Source organism: Myotis lucifugus, unplaced genomic scaffold (assembly GCF_000147115.1).
Source record: "Myotis lucifugus unplaced genomic scaffold, Myoluc2.0 scaffold_35, whole genome shotgun sequence".
NCBI lineage: Eukaryota > Metazoa > Chordata > Mammalia > Chiroptera > Vespertilionidae > Myotis > Myotis lucifugus.
This window is the reverse complement of record NW_005871083.1, coordinates 2,014,695-2,032,685: the sequence shown is the minus strand read 5'-3', so window position 1 is coordinate 2,032,685 and position 17,991 is coordinate 2,014,695. Positions and strand designations below refer to the sequence as shown.

The 17,991-nt window shown below is 50.1% G+C and overlaps 1 protein-coding gene across 11 annotated transcripts in view; it reads right to left on the bottom strand.

The window, feature by feature from the left end:
* Positions 1-8,183: 8,183 nt before the first annotated feature.
* MBTPS1 (membrane bound transcription factor peptidase, site 1) overlaps positions 8,184-17,991 on the bottom strand; it is a 55,152-nt gene continuing 45,344 nt past the window's right edge. For 2 of the 11 annotated variants that reach the window (XM_023752569.1, XM_023752570.1), the window contains 5 exons: positions 17,201-17,341; positions 15,168-15,299; positions 13,585-13,711; positions 10,411-10,553; positions 8,184-9,043 (listed from right to left, as the gene is read on the bottom strand). In XM_023752569.1, coding sequence (XP_023608337.1) covers positions 8,847-9,043; positions 10,411-10,553; positions 13,585-13,711; positions 15,168-15,299; positions 17,201-17,341 — 740 coding nt within the window. In that variant the 3' untranslated portion in view covers positions 8,184-8,846. The other 9 variants (XM_006087028.3, XR_002828817.1, XM_006087029.3 and 6 more) reach the window with 9 other exon arrangements.

Below are 17,991 nucleotides of genomic sequence, written 5' to 3'. Positions count from 1 at the left end.
CCTGTTAGCAGTGATCTCCCCACGCCCATCTGCACAGGGGGTCTGTGTGCCTGCCTCACAGGGGGTGCCGGAAGCCGTAGACGGAGGCAGGTAGAGGCCCAGGCGGGCAGCAGGTACACCGTGGAGAAGATCTCCATTGACCGTGCACAGAATCACCCGGGGTTCCTGTTAAAACGCAGATCCCTACTCATCCCATCTTGAGAGGAGTTGAGAATCACATTTCTCACAAGCTCCGGGAGGCAGGTGCTGCTGGTCCCGGGCCACCCTTTGAGTAGAGATCACCAATTTGACCCCACACATTGTCAACTAAGCTGGCAGAGTATAAAAAATGGTCCTGTCCCAGAAAATGCAGGCCTAGGAGAGTCAGATCTTGAATTCAGATGTGACTGTTTATCCCTGGTACCCAAGGCTCAAAACCCTGGGTGAGGGTGTGTTAAACACAGATTGTGGGGTCCCATCCCTAGCGTTTCTGATTCAGTGAGTCTGAGAATCGCCTTTGCTAACCAGCTCCCAGATGGTGTTGATGCTGCTGGGCTGGGGACCCCACTTTGAGAACCACTGCCTCATGTTAAAAACATCTTCAATGCCCAGAGCCTCACCCAATCAGCCCTTATCTGCGGGACACCAGGTCCGCCCCACACTTTTTCTCCATGAAGTTTCTAACTGTGTCACTTCCTTGGGGCCCACTCTCTTCATATCTTTTCAGGCTCCGCACAACAGGTGGTCAATAAACGCTTGATCTGCAGTGTGGCCGGCCTCCCAGCATGCACCAGTGAGAAGGGAGCAGGATCATGGCCGAGGAGCTCAGAGCTGGGCCCTGTGTTTACACTGCCTCCAGGGGAGCAGTGCTCACTGTGACCCAGCGCTCACCCAATCCCAAGGGGGCGCTGCCATCGCTCACAGAGCAGGAACCGGGCTCAGGCAGAGAAAGCCAGTGGCTCAAAAGGTCATCACTGGCACCCTGGCCGGGTGGCTCGGTTGGTTGGAGCATCGTCTGTACAACAAAAGATTGTGGGTTCGATCCCTGGTCAGAGTGCATATGGGAGGCAACTGATTGACATTTCTCTCTCTTCTTTCCTCGCTCTCTAAAACAAAAGTAAAAAATGAAAGAAAAGGTCTTCACTGGCAAGTGACAGGGCAGGGTTTTAGCCCTAAGTGGGTGTCATCTCAGCCTGCAATGCCATGTTGTGTCCCACACCATGCCCTGACCCTGACAGCGCCCTGGACAGAAGGGCTGAAAGAGTGAGTGAGTGAATGAATAGATGGCAGGATGAGTACACAGACTCCAGAAAAGACAAAAAGGAACATCACATACTTTCCCGGACACGTTACTCTCCTGAGTCGGCTGTCACACATTACTCTCACTGGTCTGAATCCAGGTGTCAGCAGGGACACGCTCCCTCCAAAGGCTCTAGGGGAGGGACCTTCCTGTCTCTACCAGTTTCTGGGGGCTCCACAGGTTTCTTAGCTCGTGGCCACATCACTCAAACCTCTGCCTCTGTCTTCAAGTGGCCTTCTTCCTGTGTCTGTACCCTTTCCTTTTCTTATAAGGACAGTGGTGATTGGATTTAGGCTCCCTCAGATAGTCCAGGATGATCTCATATTTTAAAGATTCCCAGGTGATTCTAATGTGCAGCCAAGGTTGAGAACCACTGGTTTAAGGGCACATGCCTGGGTTGTGGTCTCGATCCCCAGGAGGGTGCGTGCAGGAGGCAGCCGATCAATGATTTTCTCTCATCATTGATATTTCTCTCTCTTCCCCTCTCCCTTCCTCTCTGAAATCAATACAAATATATTAAAAATAAATAAGATCACATTCACAGGCTCTGGGGCACGAACCTATCTTTTAGGGGTCACCATTCAGCACACCATACCCCACAGATCTGGGGTCTGATTGTGCTCTCAACCATTCAGTCAGACAGTAATTTGACAAACATGGATTGATTGATTGAGCACCTACTGCATGCCAGGCCCTGGGGATTCAGAGGAGATGGAGTGGGGAGTGGACCATGAGACTCCAGGAGGGAGGGAAATTGGGAGGAGCTTCTTAGAGGAGGTGCCAGGAGGGAAGACACTGAGGTGGGGAGTGGCGAGTGCCTGTTCGAAGGCTCAACCCAGGGAATGAACCAATGCTCCCAGGAAGGCCAAGGTGTTCTGGGGTCGGATTCCTTGGGTGGAGACCCAGGTTAAAGCACCTGGGAAAGGACTTTCTTACTGCACCAGGGCCTGAGGCGGGCGTGGGGCATGGTGGGGAGGGAGGGGGTGTGGCAGCAGGTGGAGGACTGCAGCAGCAAGGCTGGTATAGGCTCTCCCAGGCCTTCCAATGCAGCCCCACCTTCTACTTTCTCTCCCAAAGCTGCCCCCGAAGCAGGGAGAGAGCAGCGGCTGTGGCTTTGTACTCCTTAATCTCAGCTGCCTCCCCTCCCTGTCCCTGCCTGGGTCCCTCATTAGCTGCCCATTAATGTGCATGACTTAGAAATTGGCCACTGGGCTGTGAAATTCCACTCAATGGGAAAACCTCTTAATTCTGAGGGGCTTTGATATGCTCTCTCTGCCAGCATCCCAGGGCTGGGTGACCTTTTCATAGCAGCAGAGAAGCGCCCTGCGGGGCCCATCTGTGTGGGCGGCAGGCGTTCCGTGCACAGGAAGGCAGTGAGATGGCACACGGGTGCCCTGGAGGATGAGGCAGGTGGTGGCTTAGCCCAGCACCTGCCCACACTCAGGAGCCATCTTCCTTCTGCTGTGTCACCCCACCAGGGGAGCAGCTGTCATCAAGGGTTGTTCCCTCTGCCCCTCCTTTCCTACTCCTCAGAGTACGATGGGTCAGAGACAGGTAGAAAGTTCCAGGAGAAAGCGACCTCAGCTTGTTTCCCAAGAAGTGTGGAGACAGGTCTCAGGAGCCAGAGTGCCTGAGGCTGAAGGGTGACCTCTCACTCCCTGACTGTGACCGGGGCCTTGCTGGTCACCTGTGAAATGGGTGATAACACTGCTACCCTGCAAAGCTGTGGGAGGGTTCAGTGAGAACGCTCATGACCCGGAAGTAGGCATGCCTATTAGCTATTGTTGAAGCAAGGACACATCACATTCCATTTCTGACACTTATGTGTTTTCCCTCTGCCTGATTCTGAGCTTCGAGAACAGCGTTCTGACCCCTGGCCACACCAGAATGCCCAAGGAACTCAACTGCCAATGCCGGACCCACCATCAGGGCTGCAGGTGAAGTTGGTTGGGCAGGTGGGATTTGAGTTCCTGTGAAGCTCCCGGGACATGCTAACGTGCTGTGGAGCACTGCAGTTCTGAGCAGGCAGGGGCCCTGTCTGACCCCGTCCCTGAGCTCACAGACCCCTCTTTTCCCTGCAGCTTTCTGCCCGGGCCTGGCCCACTGAAGGCAGCTTAATAAAATGCTGTTGGAGTAAACCAGACGCTAAAGGAGTGAAGCCTCAAGGTTTCCAGATGACAGGAACCATGGACTTTGAAAAAGGCAGCTCGATCTGTGGCCGTTAACCAGGAGGGACCCAAGTCCTCCTGCGAGAGACATGCGACAGCGAAGGGACAGGGAAACCCAGCGTGGTCAGCTGAACACAGCCCCTGAAGATGTCCTCGGCTGACTGGCACGGCAAATGGGACTTGGTAAATGAGAGCAAGTTAAGGGTCCTGAGATGGGGCGAGTGTCCTGGATGATCCAAGCGGTCCTTAAAACAGGAATGTAGGAGAGGTCAGAGGTCAGAGGAGAGAGGGTGAAGTGAGGACAACAGCAGAGGTTGGAGTGATAATAAAGAAAGGGCTCACAAGCCAAGGCATTTGGGAAGCCTCCAGAAGCTGGAAAGGGCAGGAGAGCGGGTCTTCTTTGGAGCCTGCGGAGGGAGCATCCCCGCTGACACCTGATTTTAGCCCAGGGAGAATTTTTGGACTTCCCACCTCTATAACTGTAGGGAATCCGTGTGTCATTTTATGCCACGAATCTGTGGTGATCTGTCTCAGGAGCAACTGGAAACTGACACACCAGCACCCTGAGCTCCCCACCCCGGGACTCCACAGCAGGGGTCTCTTCTGCAGAGCCCAGGTGAGACACGGCCCAGAGCACGGCCTTGCCAAGTCCTGCTGTCCCCTCCCTGTAAAGAGGGGCTGGTGCCAGAGCTATGACCCGAGTCCTGCTCTGGGTGAAGGAGGGACTTGCACCTGGAAGGATAAGGCAGTGTCTTCAACGTTGCGATGCTGGCCTTCCTCCTGCTCACCGCAGCCTGAGGACACTCCATGGAGGTTTCAGCGGCCGGAGAGAGGCGGAGTCACAGGCCTGGAGGAGGGCCAGCTCTGGGTGCAGCGCCCTGCAGGGGCATCACCTGGGTCCTGACCCCCAGGGAGCCTCTCCAGGTCTCCAAGCCCGGGGATTCCATCTTGCTGGTTCACAGAATCCCCTGGGAAAACTTGATGGCAAAATCCGTGGAACATAAAATTCACCGTTTTAAAGTGGACATTCAGTAGCATTCAGTACATTTGCAATGTTGTGCAACCACCACCACTATCCAGTTCCAAAACATCTTCATCTCTCCCAGAGGAAACCCCATACCCGTAGCTATTCTCATCACCCCCTCCCCCAGCCCTAAGCAACCACAGGTATGCCTGTCCTCATAGATGGGCTCATACACTGTGTGGTCTTTTGTGTCTGGCTCCTTGGACTTAGCATAATGTTTTTAAACTGGTCCATTTGACAGGTGAGCAGACGCAGTGCAAATGGTTGCTGGGCAGGTTCACCAATGGCAGGGACCGTTCCCACTCCCTCAGGTTCCTCGTGCACAGGGCTTGTTCCTGCAAGAGCACAAGATGGACAAGTGCACGTACAGGGAAGGTCTCAGACCTGCGTGTCCCTGGCACGGGGTGGGGCTGGGGGGGTGCAGCACCTTCAAGCTCCTGCAGTCAGAGCCCCTCCTAACTTTCCAGGGAGAGAGTGGTTAGTGGTGAGTCCTGGGGCCCAACCTCACACCTGGCCCCTCTTGGTGCCCAGGGCCCCCACGGTCTATCTATGATTGCTATGGGTTGGTCGTTTTGTTTTGTGTTTAAGATATAATTGTTCACTAGGACAATGAGAGTACACGCCAGAAGAAAAGGTTCCCTGAAGCAGAGAGGTGGCTTGGCCCAGGCCCACAGCCTTCAAGTACATCTGTCACCAAGATCTACCATTGACAGGGGCTGACATAACTGAGCACTGGTGTGCCAGCACGTGGCTGTAGGGGGCACAGGGCCTGATCCGTGAAGGCCCACGAGCAGGAAGTGGCCAGGCTGGAACTGGACCCAGGGCCAGAGCCGCAGTTCAACACCTGTGCCCCGCACGGTAACATCCTCTCCAGAACACTCCTCCCAGGTGGGCCAGGTATCCCATGGCAACCACCTGACAAGGCCTTTCTCCTTGGGCAGTGCTCCCATGACTCTACTCTGTCCCAAGACCCCCTGTCCAGCCATCCTCCCAAAGTGTCACTGTCCCTAAAATGAGGCAGACACGGACGTCATGCAGATGCCAGCAGGAGGGACAGAGGTGGGCACTCAGGCTTTGTGCCAATCCTGCCTGCACTGCTCACTGTGGATTCTGGAAGGTACTGATCCCAGCTGCCGCTTCCTCTGTGAATGGGGCCAGTGATGCCTCCTCGCCCGTGTTGGCGTACATGTACTACACGCAGCGCAGTGAGTCTGGCTCCCAGCTCCTAACGGTGCCAGACAGGGAAGGAGCCGCCTTCGTTTTCTGTTACTCCTCTATTAACAGCCTCTTCGGCAGGCACATCACACTGCTGCCCGTTCCAGGCACCCCTTTCTTTGCTTCAGTACTGCACAGAGCTGCTCTTTTCTCAAAGACCAACCAGCCTTTACCTGTTGCTACTGAACTTCACGCTGTTAGATTATCCCTCGTGCAGGTTCCCTTCTTGGAGCTGCAGTAACCACAGGTCCCTAAAAATCTTGGTATCTTAACAACTCTCTTCTGTTCTTGACTTAGCCTTACTGCCTGGGAGTCTGTGCTTGTCCTTACCTGTCCTCTCCTGTCCCAACTACATGGCCCTACAAATATGCACCGAGACAAATACGCCATGAGTGTGCTCGCTCCTGGGGTTGACGGCCACCTCATCTAAAGAGCAGGACCCGTCTCTGTGGTGAGCAAGTGGGGCAGTGAGCGGCCTCGGCTCAGGGAAGGGGGGAGGCAGGAGAGCCAGTCCCGAAGGCAAGTGACACATGTAGACATATACCTCGGGCAGGAACAGGGGACACCCCAGGTCCAAGCGCCATCATTTGGAGGTGAGGCATCCAAGTTGGAGAGAGACTGGTGAGCCGGAGGCTGCAGCCAGCAGGGACTACAAGCTCAGTGCTGCATGGGGACTAGAACTTCAGTCCACACTCACCCTGCTACGGTGTTTGGATAACTAACTGTACGACAGAGATGGAGCAGCTCTGCCTAGTTTACACAGACCTTTCTCTAATTCAATCATTTGCCAACATTAAAACGGGAGGTTTCACAGATTTCAGGCTTCTCCAGGAAACTCAAGACGTGCTGTCCCTGAGACAGGGCCTGGCGCTCCAGCCTGTACCAGCCCTGCGAGCTGCTGCTTTACGCTGGGGCCATGTCCTCACTCCCCTGTGGGACAAGGAAGGGCCATGACCCTTGCTGTGGAGGGTCGGCAGGGGGACCAGAAGCTCCATAGCAAATAGTGTGCAAGCCCTTGTTTTGATACGTGGGAGTGACACTCAGATCCGCAGCCCATCTCTAAGGGCAGCACGCTGCAGTCCTCAGGGTGCTTGCGATGGGAAAGCTTTGTGGGGCCCTCGGCAACTTCCCCAAAGCCTCAAACCAACAGCAGCCACAGAGTGCACTTAAAAGTGCAAGGTCACCAACATGACCTGCTAAGGAGAACCCATCACAGGAGCTGAGCTTTAATGGTTGCTCCCTCATCCCCGGGCCTTTTTCCCCCAGAACTTCATCAGCACCCTGATCCCACATGGCCTCTACCACCTCCTTTCCAGTCCGTCCGTCCCCACCTGTGATGTGAAGGCTGACGTTCAGCCAGTCGACATACAGACTGGTCAGGCAGGGGTTAAAAACAGGTTGCCTTAGACTGGTTTCTTAGAAATGACACCTAGTTGATAAAATGGACTTTATCAAAATGAAAAAAATTTTATGCCTCAAATGATACCATCAGGAATGTGAACAAAACAGACAGAATGAGAGAAAAGATTTGCAGTCATGTGTCTTTGGTAAGAGACTTGTATCTAGAAAATATACAGAACTCTTACAAGTCACTAATAAAAGAGCAGCCCAATAAAAGAATGGGCAAAGGCTCTGAATAGACATTTCTCCAAAGAAGATATGCAAATGGCCAGGAAGCACATGAAAAGATGCTCAATATCATTAGTCTTTAGAAAAATGCCCATCAAAACCACAATGAGATACCACCTCACACCACCAGGATGGCTAGAATAAAAAAGATGGACAGTGACAAGTGTTGGTGAGGATGTGGAGAAACTGGAACCTTCACCCACTCTGGTGAAAATGTAAAAAGAGGCAGCCACTTTGGAAACAAAGAGTTCGGCAATTCCTGAGGAGCTATATGATTTTACTCCATCTACCTAACAAAAATGAAAACTTACGTCCTCACAAAAACTTGTACACAAATGCTCAGAGAAAGTGTTACTCACAATAGCCAACAAGTGGAAACAACTCAAATGTCCATCAGCTGAGAAATGGATAAACAAAACGAGGTCTATCCATTCAATGGAATATTATTCCGCCATAAAAAGGAACATGTATTGACTTGCTCTCATGAGTCTTGAAAACATGCTAAGTGAAAGAAGCCAGTCACAAAAGCTATATGTTGTATGGTTCCATTTATATGCAATGCTCAGAACAGACAAGTCCATAGACAGCAAATGAGTGGTTGCCATGGGCTTTGGGGGAGGGAGTAGAGGCTGACTGCTAACAGGGTTTCTTTTGGGAGTGATGAAAATGTTCTAGCATAGTGGGGGTGATGGTTGCATGACCTTGTGAATATACTAAAAACTACTCAACTGTATGTACACTTTAAAAAGGAGACTTTTATAGTACGTGAATTACATTCAACAAAAATCAACAGGCTAATACAGAACCCATTCCACGCTATCATCCAAGAGAAATGGGACAGGAGAAAACAGAGCCGTGACACAATCCCTTTTAGCTTCATACAGGTAATGCATATTTATTGAAAATTTTCTTCACCGACAATGGTGAAATCAAGACCCCAAATTACAAAACATGATGGCAGTTGAGACTTATAAAAATAAAGCGAAGGTCTATGTTTCACAGATCTGTGCAATTGCCTTCAAATCTCAGTCTGTCCTTTCATCAAAAAGGAGCTCACGGAATCTGTTATTCCTCATGATGGAATAGTAAAAAACTGCATTCCATTGGCAAAAAAAATAGCTTTGCTTCCAAATAGCACAAGTCTTTAAAGTGACTTTTTCCCAACAATAAATATAGAAAATAGCCGTAATGAGCATATCTTAGCTTGGTCAGAGTTGTGTCGTTGTCTAACAGTATATCCTCCCTCTCGGGCTGGAGACCCCGGCCCGCCTTTGACGTCCTCCACGTCTTCGGTGCAGCGGCTGGATGAAGTCCCCCTCCTGAGGGACCCTGGCCCTGGGACACACGGCGATGTACACGAGCCTCCGGCATCACAAGGGGAAGCCTGTGTAGAACAGCCTCTCGGACCCTTGCAGCCAAGACTAAGGCCCTGTAAGCAGGCAGCCCCTCGAGAAACGTCCCAGCTCCGCCTGCCCACCAAGACTGCCAGGAAAGGCTCTCTCTGGCTCTCACAGTCAGTAGTCTGACGTCGTCACACAGATGGGGTCTTTGGTGGGTGAACCTGCTGCATGAGCTGTGGGCGCTTCACCCTGGGTTTCCTCCGCTTCGGCCTGCTTTTGGCCTTGTTGATTTGTACCACAAAGAAAGCCAGGACCACCATGGCTCCCAGGAAGGCAAAGACGGGAATGGTCTGGCCCACCTCCTGGTTGTAGCGGCCAGGCATGATCCCTGCAAGGGGACAGCGGTGAATGATCAGTAACACCACAGCCTCTTCTCCCACGAGAGGCAGGCTCATCAGGAACAAATGCTAACTAATTTCATTAGCTGGGCTTGCAGGGCAAACATAATTTTAAACCTTAGCTAAAGTAACCCAGGGCATTAATAGAGAATGAATCAAGGCAACCTGCAGGTGCGTTCTCAGATTGGCAGCTTCTAAGTGTGGGTGTGGGTGTGCGTGTGCATGCCTATGTCTGGGGGGGCGGGTACAGTGAGGTCTGTGCTCACCTCAGACAGAGACCAGGACTGGCCTTTCTCCTATCAGAGACACCCTACAGTAGGGCTGTCCAGAGCTGCTTTTTGTTCAAAAACAACAGGAGATGGATAAGTATGGATACTGGGGAGGAGAGAGGGTGCTTCCTTCCTAGCTGAGTGGAAGGAAGAGAGAGGAGGCCAAGCAGGAAGTTAAGAATGGCTGGCTGTGCCCCAGGAAAAGCCTTGCACAGATGGGACACGTGGTCAGAAACTAAGAGTGGCCACTGTAGAACCCTTGCTTTACAGTCAGAATGACTCTAACTCAGGAATACTGGGGTTCAAAATGACTGTCTTCTGTGCATCCCAGGACCTGCAGGCAAGGCCCTCTGAGGCTTGGCATCACCACACAAAGCTCCCGGGGTTGAACTGAATGGGCTGTGGTGCCCCTTTCGGATCCTCAGAATTTCGGGCCAATTATGGAACCAGAAGAAACCCCGCTTGGGAGATGTAAACCCTTGGAGGAGCACAGGGGTTTCCAGAGTGAGAGTGCCGCCTGCTCACTGCTGAAGTGACTTGGTACCGACTGTCCCAGGTGAGGGAGAACCTGTCCCAGACAGACCAGTCAGGCCAAAGCCATTATCTGTAGTGGGTACACTAGATGTCATTTAGGGTGAGGGGACAAAATCAGATCAGACCCAGTGAGGTCTGACCCAGGTGGGGTAGGGCAGAGAATTGGTGGAGACCTCTAGGCTGAGGGCTCAGGGGCCACGGTGGCTATAGCCGCTGGCTTAGACAAAAAACCAGCTGATGACAGGCATCTCCTGCGGTATATTTTGTTTGTAGAACTTAAAGAAGAACCTGCAAGTTACTCTGTTGGAAAAATTTCAAGTGTAATACTGAAGTGTATTAAAAGAAGTGTAATAAAAGAAATTCAAATCTGAAAATCCATGGTAGAGTTTTCCGAGAGAGAGGACAGTGTGCTACTTTCTTAGGCCTGCTTATGGCCTTCTTGATTCATACCACCATAGCTTTCAAGAAGGCAAAGATGGGAGCCATCCAGCCCACCGCCGGGGAGGAAGAGCCTTTGAACAATTGCAGTGTGACTTAGCACAGTAAGGAAGCACCTGAGAACTGACCTCCAGGAATGTCCCAGGCACCACTTTCTCCGGGAGACAAGGGCCTCACTTGAGGGCGATTCGATCGAAAGTTGGGTAATACCACTTTGTCCAGGTCGATGGAGAGTAGCTTCTGATGTTTCCAAAGATTACTTCAGGAAAATGGATTAAAACAAAATAAAAATAAGCAACTGTACTACCCCAGGAAGCTTACCCAATACCTAAGAAACAGAAAACTATTTAAAGAGAAATTTGAAATGATGTCCATCTACATCAACCTCAATGCAACTGGGTAACAGCTGTAGTGACAACTTCCAAGTTGAGACAGAAATGTCAAAATCAAGTCCATACCCATGAGGTTTTCATATCTGAGCAGGGAGCGTTTCTGCTGGGTTTATAACTGCAGCCTGGGAAATTCAGAGCACTGGGAGGGGAAGCACCATGTTCACCTCTGAAAGGTGCTTGTAGGCGGCAGGAGCTAAACCAGGGCTTTGGGGCCACAGGCAGGACTACAGGCACCTGGAGGTCTCTGCCACGAGACACTGGAGGCGGGAGCTATTTTCAGGTGAATGCAAACCAACAGCAAAGGTGGCTACACTGGTGCTGGAGCCAGACTCTGTCTCTCCTTTCAAGGGCACCATCATCAGGAGGGAGAGTAAGGCAGACACAGGAACCCAGGAGTTGAGAGAGGCGAATGGGGAGAGCACCTGCCTGGCCCCTGGAGGACAGTGAGGGAAGGAAACACGGGCTATGAAATGTGCTGGATTCGTTACAGCAGCGCTACTATTAATTCTGAGATCAGAAGGACTTGTTCAGGCCAATACAACTTAGACCTGAAGAACAGAGAGGCTGACATGCTGCCAAGAGGAGAGCTGGGGAGGACACCCAGATGTAAGAGCGAAGAGTGCAAACAAAAAAATGTGAAGACTGTTCTGGCCAAAGTGAGGGACAGCATTAAATATGTTCGCAAATTATGAATTCCTGCTTTTCTGCTTCTTATTCATTCCCTTACTTCGGCCAAGTAAAAGCAAAGATGTTCAGTTCTATCAGCAATCAAGGTGAGGTCAGCAGGAAGCTGCAGACACTAGGTCTGTGGAGAGGGTTTCTGTATAGGAAAGAGATAAACTACTATCGTGTACTTCCACCTGGGCGGCTGCCTGGAAAATGCCAATGAGTATTACAACCTTTCTACGTTGTATGATTTAACTTTTCACTTCAGGCTCTATCAGTCTGAAAATTAAACTGACAGTGTTAAATTATAGAATCAATGACATTTAAGCTTTATGACTGTAGCTGAATATATATGGGGCTGTATTTTAATTCTCATAGGTGACATCCTGTTCTGGAATTTAATTATCTGGTGATGGCACTTTATAGTTATGCAACTGTGGTAACAGTACACGACGCTACCATTGAGTATTTTACAGTGTTCTGATGGAGGGAGCTCCCAGTGGGTGTGACACTCATGCCACTGTTCTAAGAACCCCTGTGCTCAGCAAAGACACTGAGAAAAAGAGCTTACGTTTCAGAGATGGACCTGAAACGGGCACTCGGCACTGACGATGGACACTGGGCCTTCCCAGGGCTCTGGGCAGCTGTCTGACATTATCCAACTCTCTTCAGAGACTCAATGCAGGTCTAGGTCTCTGAGGACTGAGACTAATATTCAACAAGACGTGAAATGTGAGCTAAAGGTGAAGCCTTGTGAGTGTGTGTGGAAGGAATTCCTGAGCGCGACGGTGAAAACCACATTCTAGGAGCTGCACATTATTGGCACCCTTGATGGGCCGGGTTGGCGTTGATGGACGGGCAGAGACCAAGGATGTTGTTAACCGTTTCTCAGAGCCCTGACCAGCATCGTGAAGAATAATTGGGTTTTGGGAACTTTAGCCGACAACGACTGTCCAATGAGGATGAATAGCTGATCACAGCTGGAATTAAAGTCTGGTCAGAATGCTAGATAATGGTGCGTTATAAATAGATGACATGTAAAAATGAAATCTTTTCAGAAAATTTTAAATGACGGGGTGCTAACTAGAATGGAAAAGTACTCAGTAATTACAGCTTCAGAAGGAAAACTGCTGATGGGAACACAAGGTGATGATGCTATCATGCCACTGTTTTCTATGGAGCACGTTTAACAAGAACAGATGGTCAGTGAGGGCTGAACCCAGTGCTGCTGCTCCTGACAGCAGGAGAGCAGAGGCGGCTCCGAGGCCTTGTGCAGGCCTCCTCCTTTCGGTAGCTTGGAGCACAGATGGTGGTCCTCTGTCCCCTGCCACATGCCCTCTCGCCACACTGACATCTGTATATACTGAGACCCAAGCAAAGTGGGCAGCCTGGTGGGTGAGAGAAGACAGAAGCCACCCTAGAGGGAGAAGCTGCCTGAAGGCTGTAGGGGAGCTCCAGCCGCCAATGTGCGTGCGGTGTGCTGCCTGTCAGGGGAAGACGGTTTCTCACAGCACCACTCAAAGGAGAGGGAGGGGGAGGACTACCCCATGTCCTGTGCCCGGGACATGGGCCCCTGTTTCACTGTGTCAGGATCCTCAGTCAGGAAAATCCCCGTTCTCCTTGACAGAGCAGGATATTGTCCATGGATAACTCAAACTGGCTTCCGAAAAGAAATGATGCAAATTAGAAGGTCAAGTTCGATAGTAAGATAGAGAAGCAGGCAGATCAATGCCTGAGCATCACACACAGAAGTGTACCCACATGACCCTGTTGTGATAGGAGGTCACTTTACCAGGCACAGGAGAATGGCACAGACCCACATTCAGGCAAGCTACAACCAAGGACCGGATCTACCCCAAGCAGTCCCAGCCCCTTGGGCATGACAAAAGAAAGGACCCGTCTGTATTTCAGAATCAACATCGCAAACAGGGAGGACTCAACCCCTGAACCCCAAACCCAGAGCTTCTGTTCAAGTTAAATCACTATTGGATCACAGCTTTTAGAGCAAGAATCGACCAAACCTAAGGAAATGCTAATTACCCAAAGTACTTCTTTATGCAGAATACCACCAGAGAGCACAATTCTAAAGGTCACTAATTTAAATAACCACCACAAAGCAACAAGCTAGAAGATTTGACAAAAATGCCAGTAAAATTCCATTCTCTTATTTGAATAAAGGTAATGAATCACAAACCCTGCAGAAGGGGTGGAAAAGCACAGGAAGACACTAACCTGGGAGCCGTCTCATTTAAAGGCTGTGGCTTGGCCCACGACAGGTGCGGGCAGGCGGGCAGAGCCCGAGGCTCTGGGCCCCCCAAACGGGCCTCCAGGACCTTGGAATACCGGTGCAGGTGGTTCCCTGGGCAGCATCAACCGACAGCAGGAACCGATCGATGTTATCAAAGTGCCAGGGGAAAAAGGAAGCTTCGTTACTTATCCGTCTGCTTTCCTGCCAACGTGCCCACTGTGTGCTCTGTTAACCTGTCTTTCAGGTGCTTCAGAAGTAAGACCTGACTGGGGCCACCCGGTGATGTGTGCTCATTGCTGAAGGGGAGTAAACAGAACAGCTGTTCCCTTTAAAGTGGCCACGCGGTAGGCTTGCAGTGGCTGAGCAACCTTACTGACTGTAATTACATGTACCAGGCAAACTTGAGGAATTTAACCTATAGATACTCTTCATAGGAAATTCTTTCCCTTTTGAAGTATTTAATTTTCAGGCCAAAAAAATCTGCATCTTCAAAGTTCAAAACTACTTTTATCTGTGCTGTCCAATACTGTAGCTACTGGCTATATATAGCTATTGAGCAACTGAAATGGAGTGTTACATATTTACATAATACTGTGGTGTACTAGGCTAAAGTATTTTATTAAAGTGAATTTCACCTGTTTCCTTTTACCTTTTTAATGTGGCCACTGGGAAATTCAGAATTACGCCTGTGGCTCACACTGCACTTCTGTGGACAGCGCTGCGAGGATCAAAACATTCGGGCCATGAGAGCATGCAGATCAGCCCTGCCTGCTGTACACCACGCGGGCGAGGCCGCAGGTCCCACAGAACCTTCTCTTCAGGCTCCACTGCATAACCACTGGTGGCCTCGAGCAGTTACTTGAATTCCCTCAGCTCCTGTTTCTTCATTGGTGAACTGGAAAGAATACTATCTATTTTCACAGGGTTCTGAGAGGACCCAGTGAGGGAATCTGTAAAGCACCCCAGGCCCGGTGCCTGCTACCTGGTGAGAGCTCAAAAACACTGGCTGTTGCCCGACTGGCGTGGTTCAGTGGTTGACCGTCAACCTATGAACCAGGAGGTCACAGTTTGATTCCTGGTTAGGACACAGGCCTGGGTTGCGGGCTCGATCCCCAGTGTGGGGCGTGTAGGAGGCAGCCGATCAATGATTCTCTCCCATCATTGGATTCTCTCTCTCTCTCCTCCCTTCCTCTCTGAAATCAATAAAAAACAAAACAAAACAACAACAAAAAAAACGTTGGCTGTTCCTCCCTGGGGAGGAGCCAGGATCTTCGTCTGTAAGAGTGGGATGATAAACATGAACTTGGAGCACTGTGAGGACCTAGGAGTGAGCATGGGAAAGCACATGGCACCTGAGGCCCTCAGTCCATGTCCATTCTAGTCACAGGAAAATGACCCTGTCCCCAGGTTAGAGCCACTGGCCTCTATTCTGTCCACAGTTGTTAAGAAAAACAATCAGAGGCACCCCTAACTGGCTCCATTTTCTGGCAGGCATGACTATTTCCTGAAACAGCCTGAGCCAAGCTTCACCCACCCCCCCACACTGAGCACCTGTCAGCCCACTCACCTTCCATCCTCTCTGGAGGGGTTGAGCCCGCCCCGCTGGGAGGGCGCTGCCGGTTCCCAGAATGACTGAGGCTGGGAGGTGTCACCCCATACGACGTGTACTGAAGGAGCGCATCCAGGAGCCAAAAGCAGTCTGTGGGTTCAACAAGCATGCTGCTTAGGAATTAGATTTTTTAAAAAGGAATTTCTACAGGAAAATAAAAGCCCCCAAAATGAGGGGGTGGGGAACGAGAGGGGAGAAGATTAGATCAGAATAAACCCTATACTTGAGAAACGTGCATTCTCCATGGTCAGCGCCAGCCACAGAGGACAGCAAGAAACACGCCCTGGCCGTGGGCTTCACGCCTGCCCCAGGGCTCAGGCAGGGCAGCAACAACGGGCACTGGCTGGACAAATTGTTAGAGCACCACTGGGCTCCGGGCCCCTCACGACGAGGCAGAACACAGCTCATTCAGGGATGGCGAGACCACCTGACACCCGCTGAGAGAAGAACCACCCAGAGTCCGGGCTCCAGGCAAGAAGAGAGGGGAGTAGGGTGCTGAAACTTCTGTCAATGCCTGAAGGCTGTCCTGGGGAAGGACCCTGGTTGTGAGGGCAGAGCCAGGACCACCTGTGCACTCCACAGGGACGTGGGTTTAGAGACTGCACTCTGAGTCAGTGGGCCCAAACCACCAAGTTTAAAAGCAGAAAATGCTCAGTGATTCTGGGAGACACCACAGGGAGTCTAGGTGCTGCGCTGTGACCAATACTCCCCTCCAGAGCCATGTGATGGCCTCTTTCTATCCGGAGACTGAGATACTGCTGTCTCTATTCCTGGGATCACCACTTCCACACCGAACTCCCCACAGCGACCACTCCAAATCCCATCAACAGCAGCTTGACCAGAGATGACCCACCCAGGAAGCACTTCTCCCACTGCCAGCGCTTCTGGTGGAGTGCTCAAAGCCCCGAGGGTCCTCTACGCTCCCTTCTGAAGTTTAAAGACCAGGACAGTTTTCCCAAGCATTGAAAATTTTAATAGAGTCATACCAGGAGATTTCAGGTCTTAGAAAAGATCTCTGTGGAAATAAAACATTAATCTTCTTTTAACTGTGACTCTAATCTTCACTTTTGATTTTAACAAGACCAATCTGATTCTAAGGATTTACATAAAATGCTAAGAATTTAGTCAACTTCAATTTTAAGTCAGAGTAGAAGTGCACCATACAACTCCAACTTCATGCCCTCGTGGCCTCATTCCTCCCGGCTAAGCCTGTTCACTGCTCACCAGTGTGACAGTGTAACTCCTCGCCCTCCCCTCCGCCCAGTTCTTCAGTTAGAAGATTAGGCTTTAACCCTGGTTTTGTCACCATCCCACCAGGCAAAAAGATGTAACATTTTCACCATTTCACTTCCTCCTTTACAAAAAGAGAAAAATAAACTGTGTTCAAGCTCGAAACCCCCAAATTTGGAGGATGCATAGAGAGATGCTGAAAAAGAGGAGGATTACTAAGGATTATTCCCTGCCTCTCTGCCCTCAAACCACATACCCACTAATGAACCCAATGCTCCTCACTGGTGAAGACTCATAACAGCCAAAATGACCTTGTCTCGAGGAGAACCAAGTGCTGGCCCTCCAGGAAAAGCGGGTCCGATCTGAGAGGGGCACCTGCATGGCAGTGCCATTAACGTACAGACCCCAGAGGGGGAGCCGGCAGGGCAGACCAGGTAAGCCAGCAAAGGGTCTCTCCACTGAAACTCAGTGGTCTTGGCACCTGCTGGACCCAGGACAATGGACATGGAGGGGAAGGCAGTGGAGGCAGTAAACGAATGTCATTTTGCTTATTAAATGCATCCAGACTTATATACTTATTAAAATAGTCCAAGCAATCAAAGCAGCAGGAACTTCCCCAACCGCACCCAGCTCTCATGAGTAGGTTTCTGTTAATTTAGCAGCATCTCATCCGTGCTTTTCCAGGGACAAGGGGGAGAAAGGATTTGAATGTCAAAGTCATGAAGCACAATCTACTTTTCAGCCACACCACCAATTCTCACCCTTCTGTCGGTGACTGTCATCTAAGCAATTGGAGTCTCCGTACAAGACAATCCGGCCTCCGCCCTCAACTGGAATCTGATAAAGCCCCAAAATGGGGACGTTTTCAACAACTGCTGTTTCCTGCTTTAAAACCTCCAATCCTGAAACAACACAACAAAAACAGCAATGAAAAAATGTATTGAGGAATAAATTATTTTCCAGTTGCCACTTAACTTGACATGTGACAAAGAAATCACAGCAAAAAACCCACTCTTCAATCACAGCAGTGCAAACTTACAGCATAGAAAAACAAGGCCTCAAGTGCCACTAATTTGGGTTTTAGCAAAATTCACTTATATGTGTATATATGCAGGATGTCCCCAAAAATGTATACACATTTTGAATAATTATTAATTCCAATGAGTTAAATCTGAAAAGAAACAAACATTGGAATTAATAATTATTCAAAGTGTGTATACATTTTTGGGGACACCCTATATATCCATATCCATCCTCTTTCATTTTCACTTGAAATGGTGGTAATCGTATTTACAACTTGAAAGGTTTCACTTTTCCCTTTTTATATTAAAAGCACAAACTTTCGTCCTGTCTTATCATGCCAAAAGGCTTATGTCCTTGGACCACATCCATTCGGGGCAGCTGGCCAGGCGGTTATAGATACATCTACAGACATTGTCAGATACTGATATCCAGTTTCATGTCTTACTATTGAAAGCTAGGACAAACATAACTAATTAAAAAATATATGCCCACAATATTTTAAATTTAGATTTAAGATATTTGTTATATT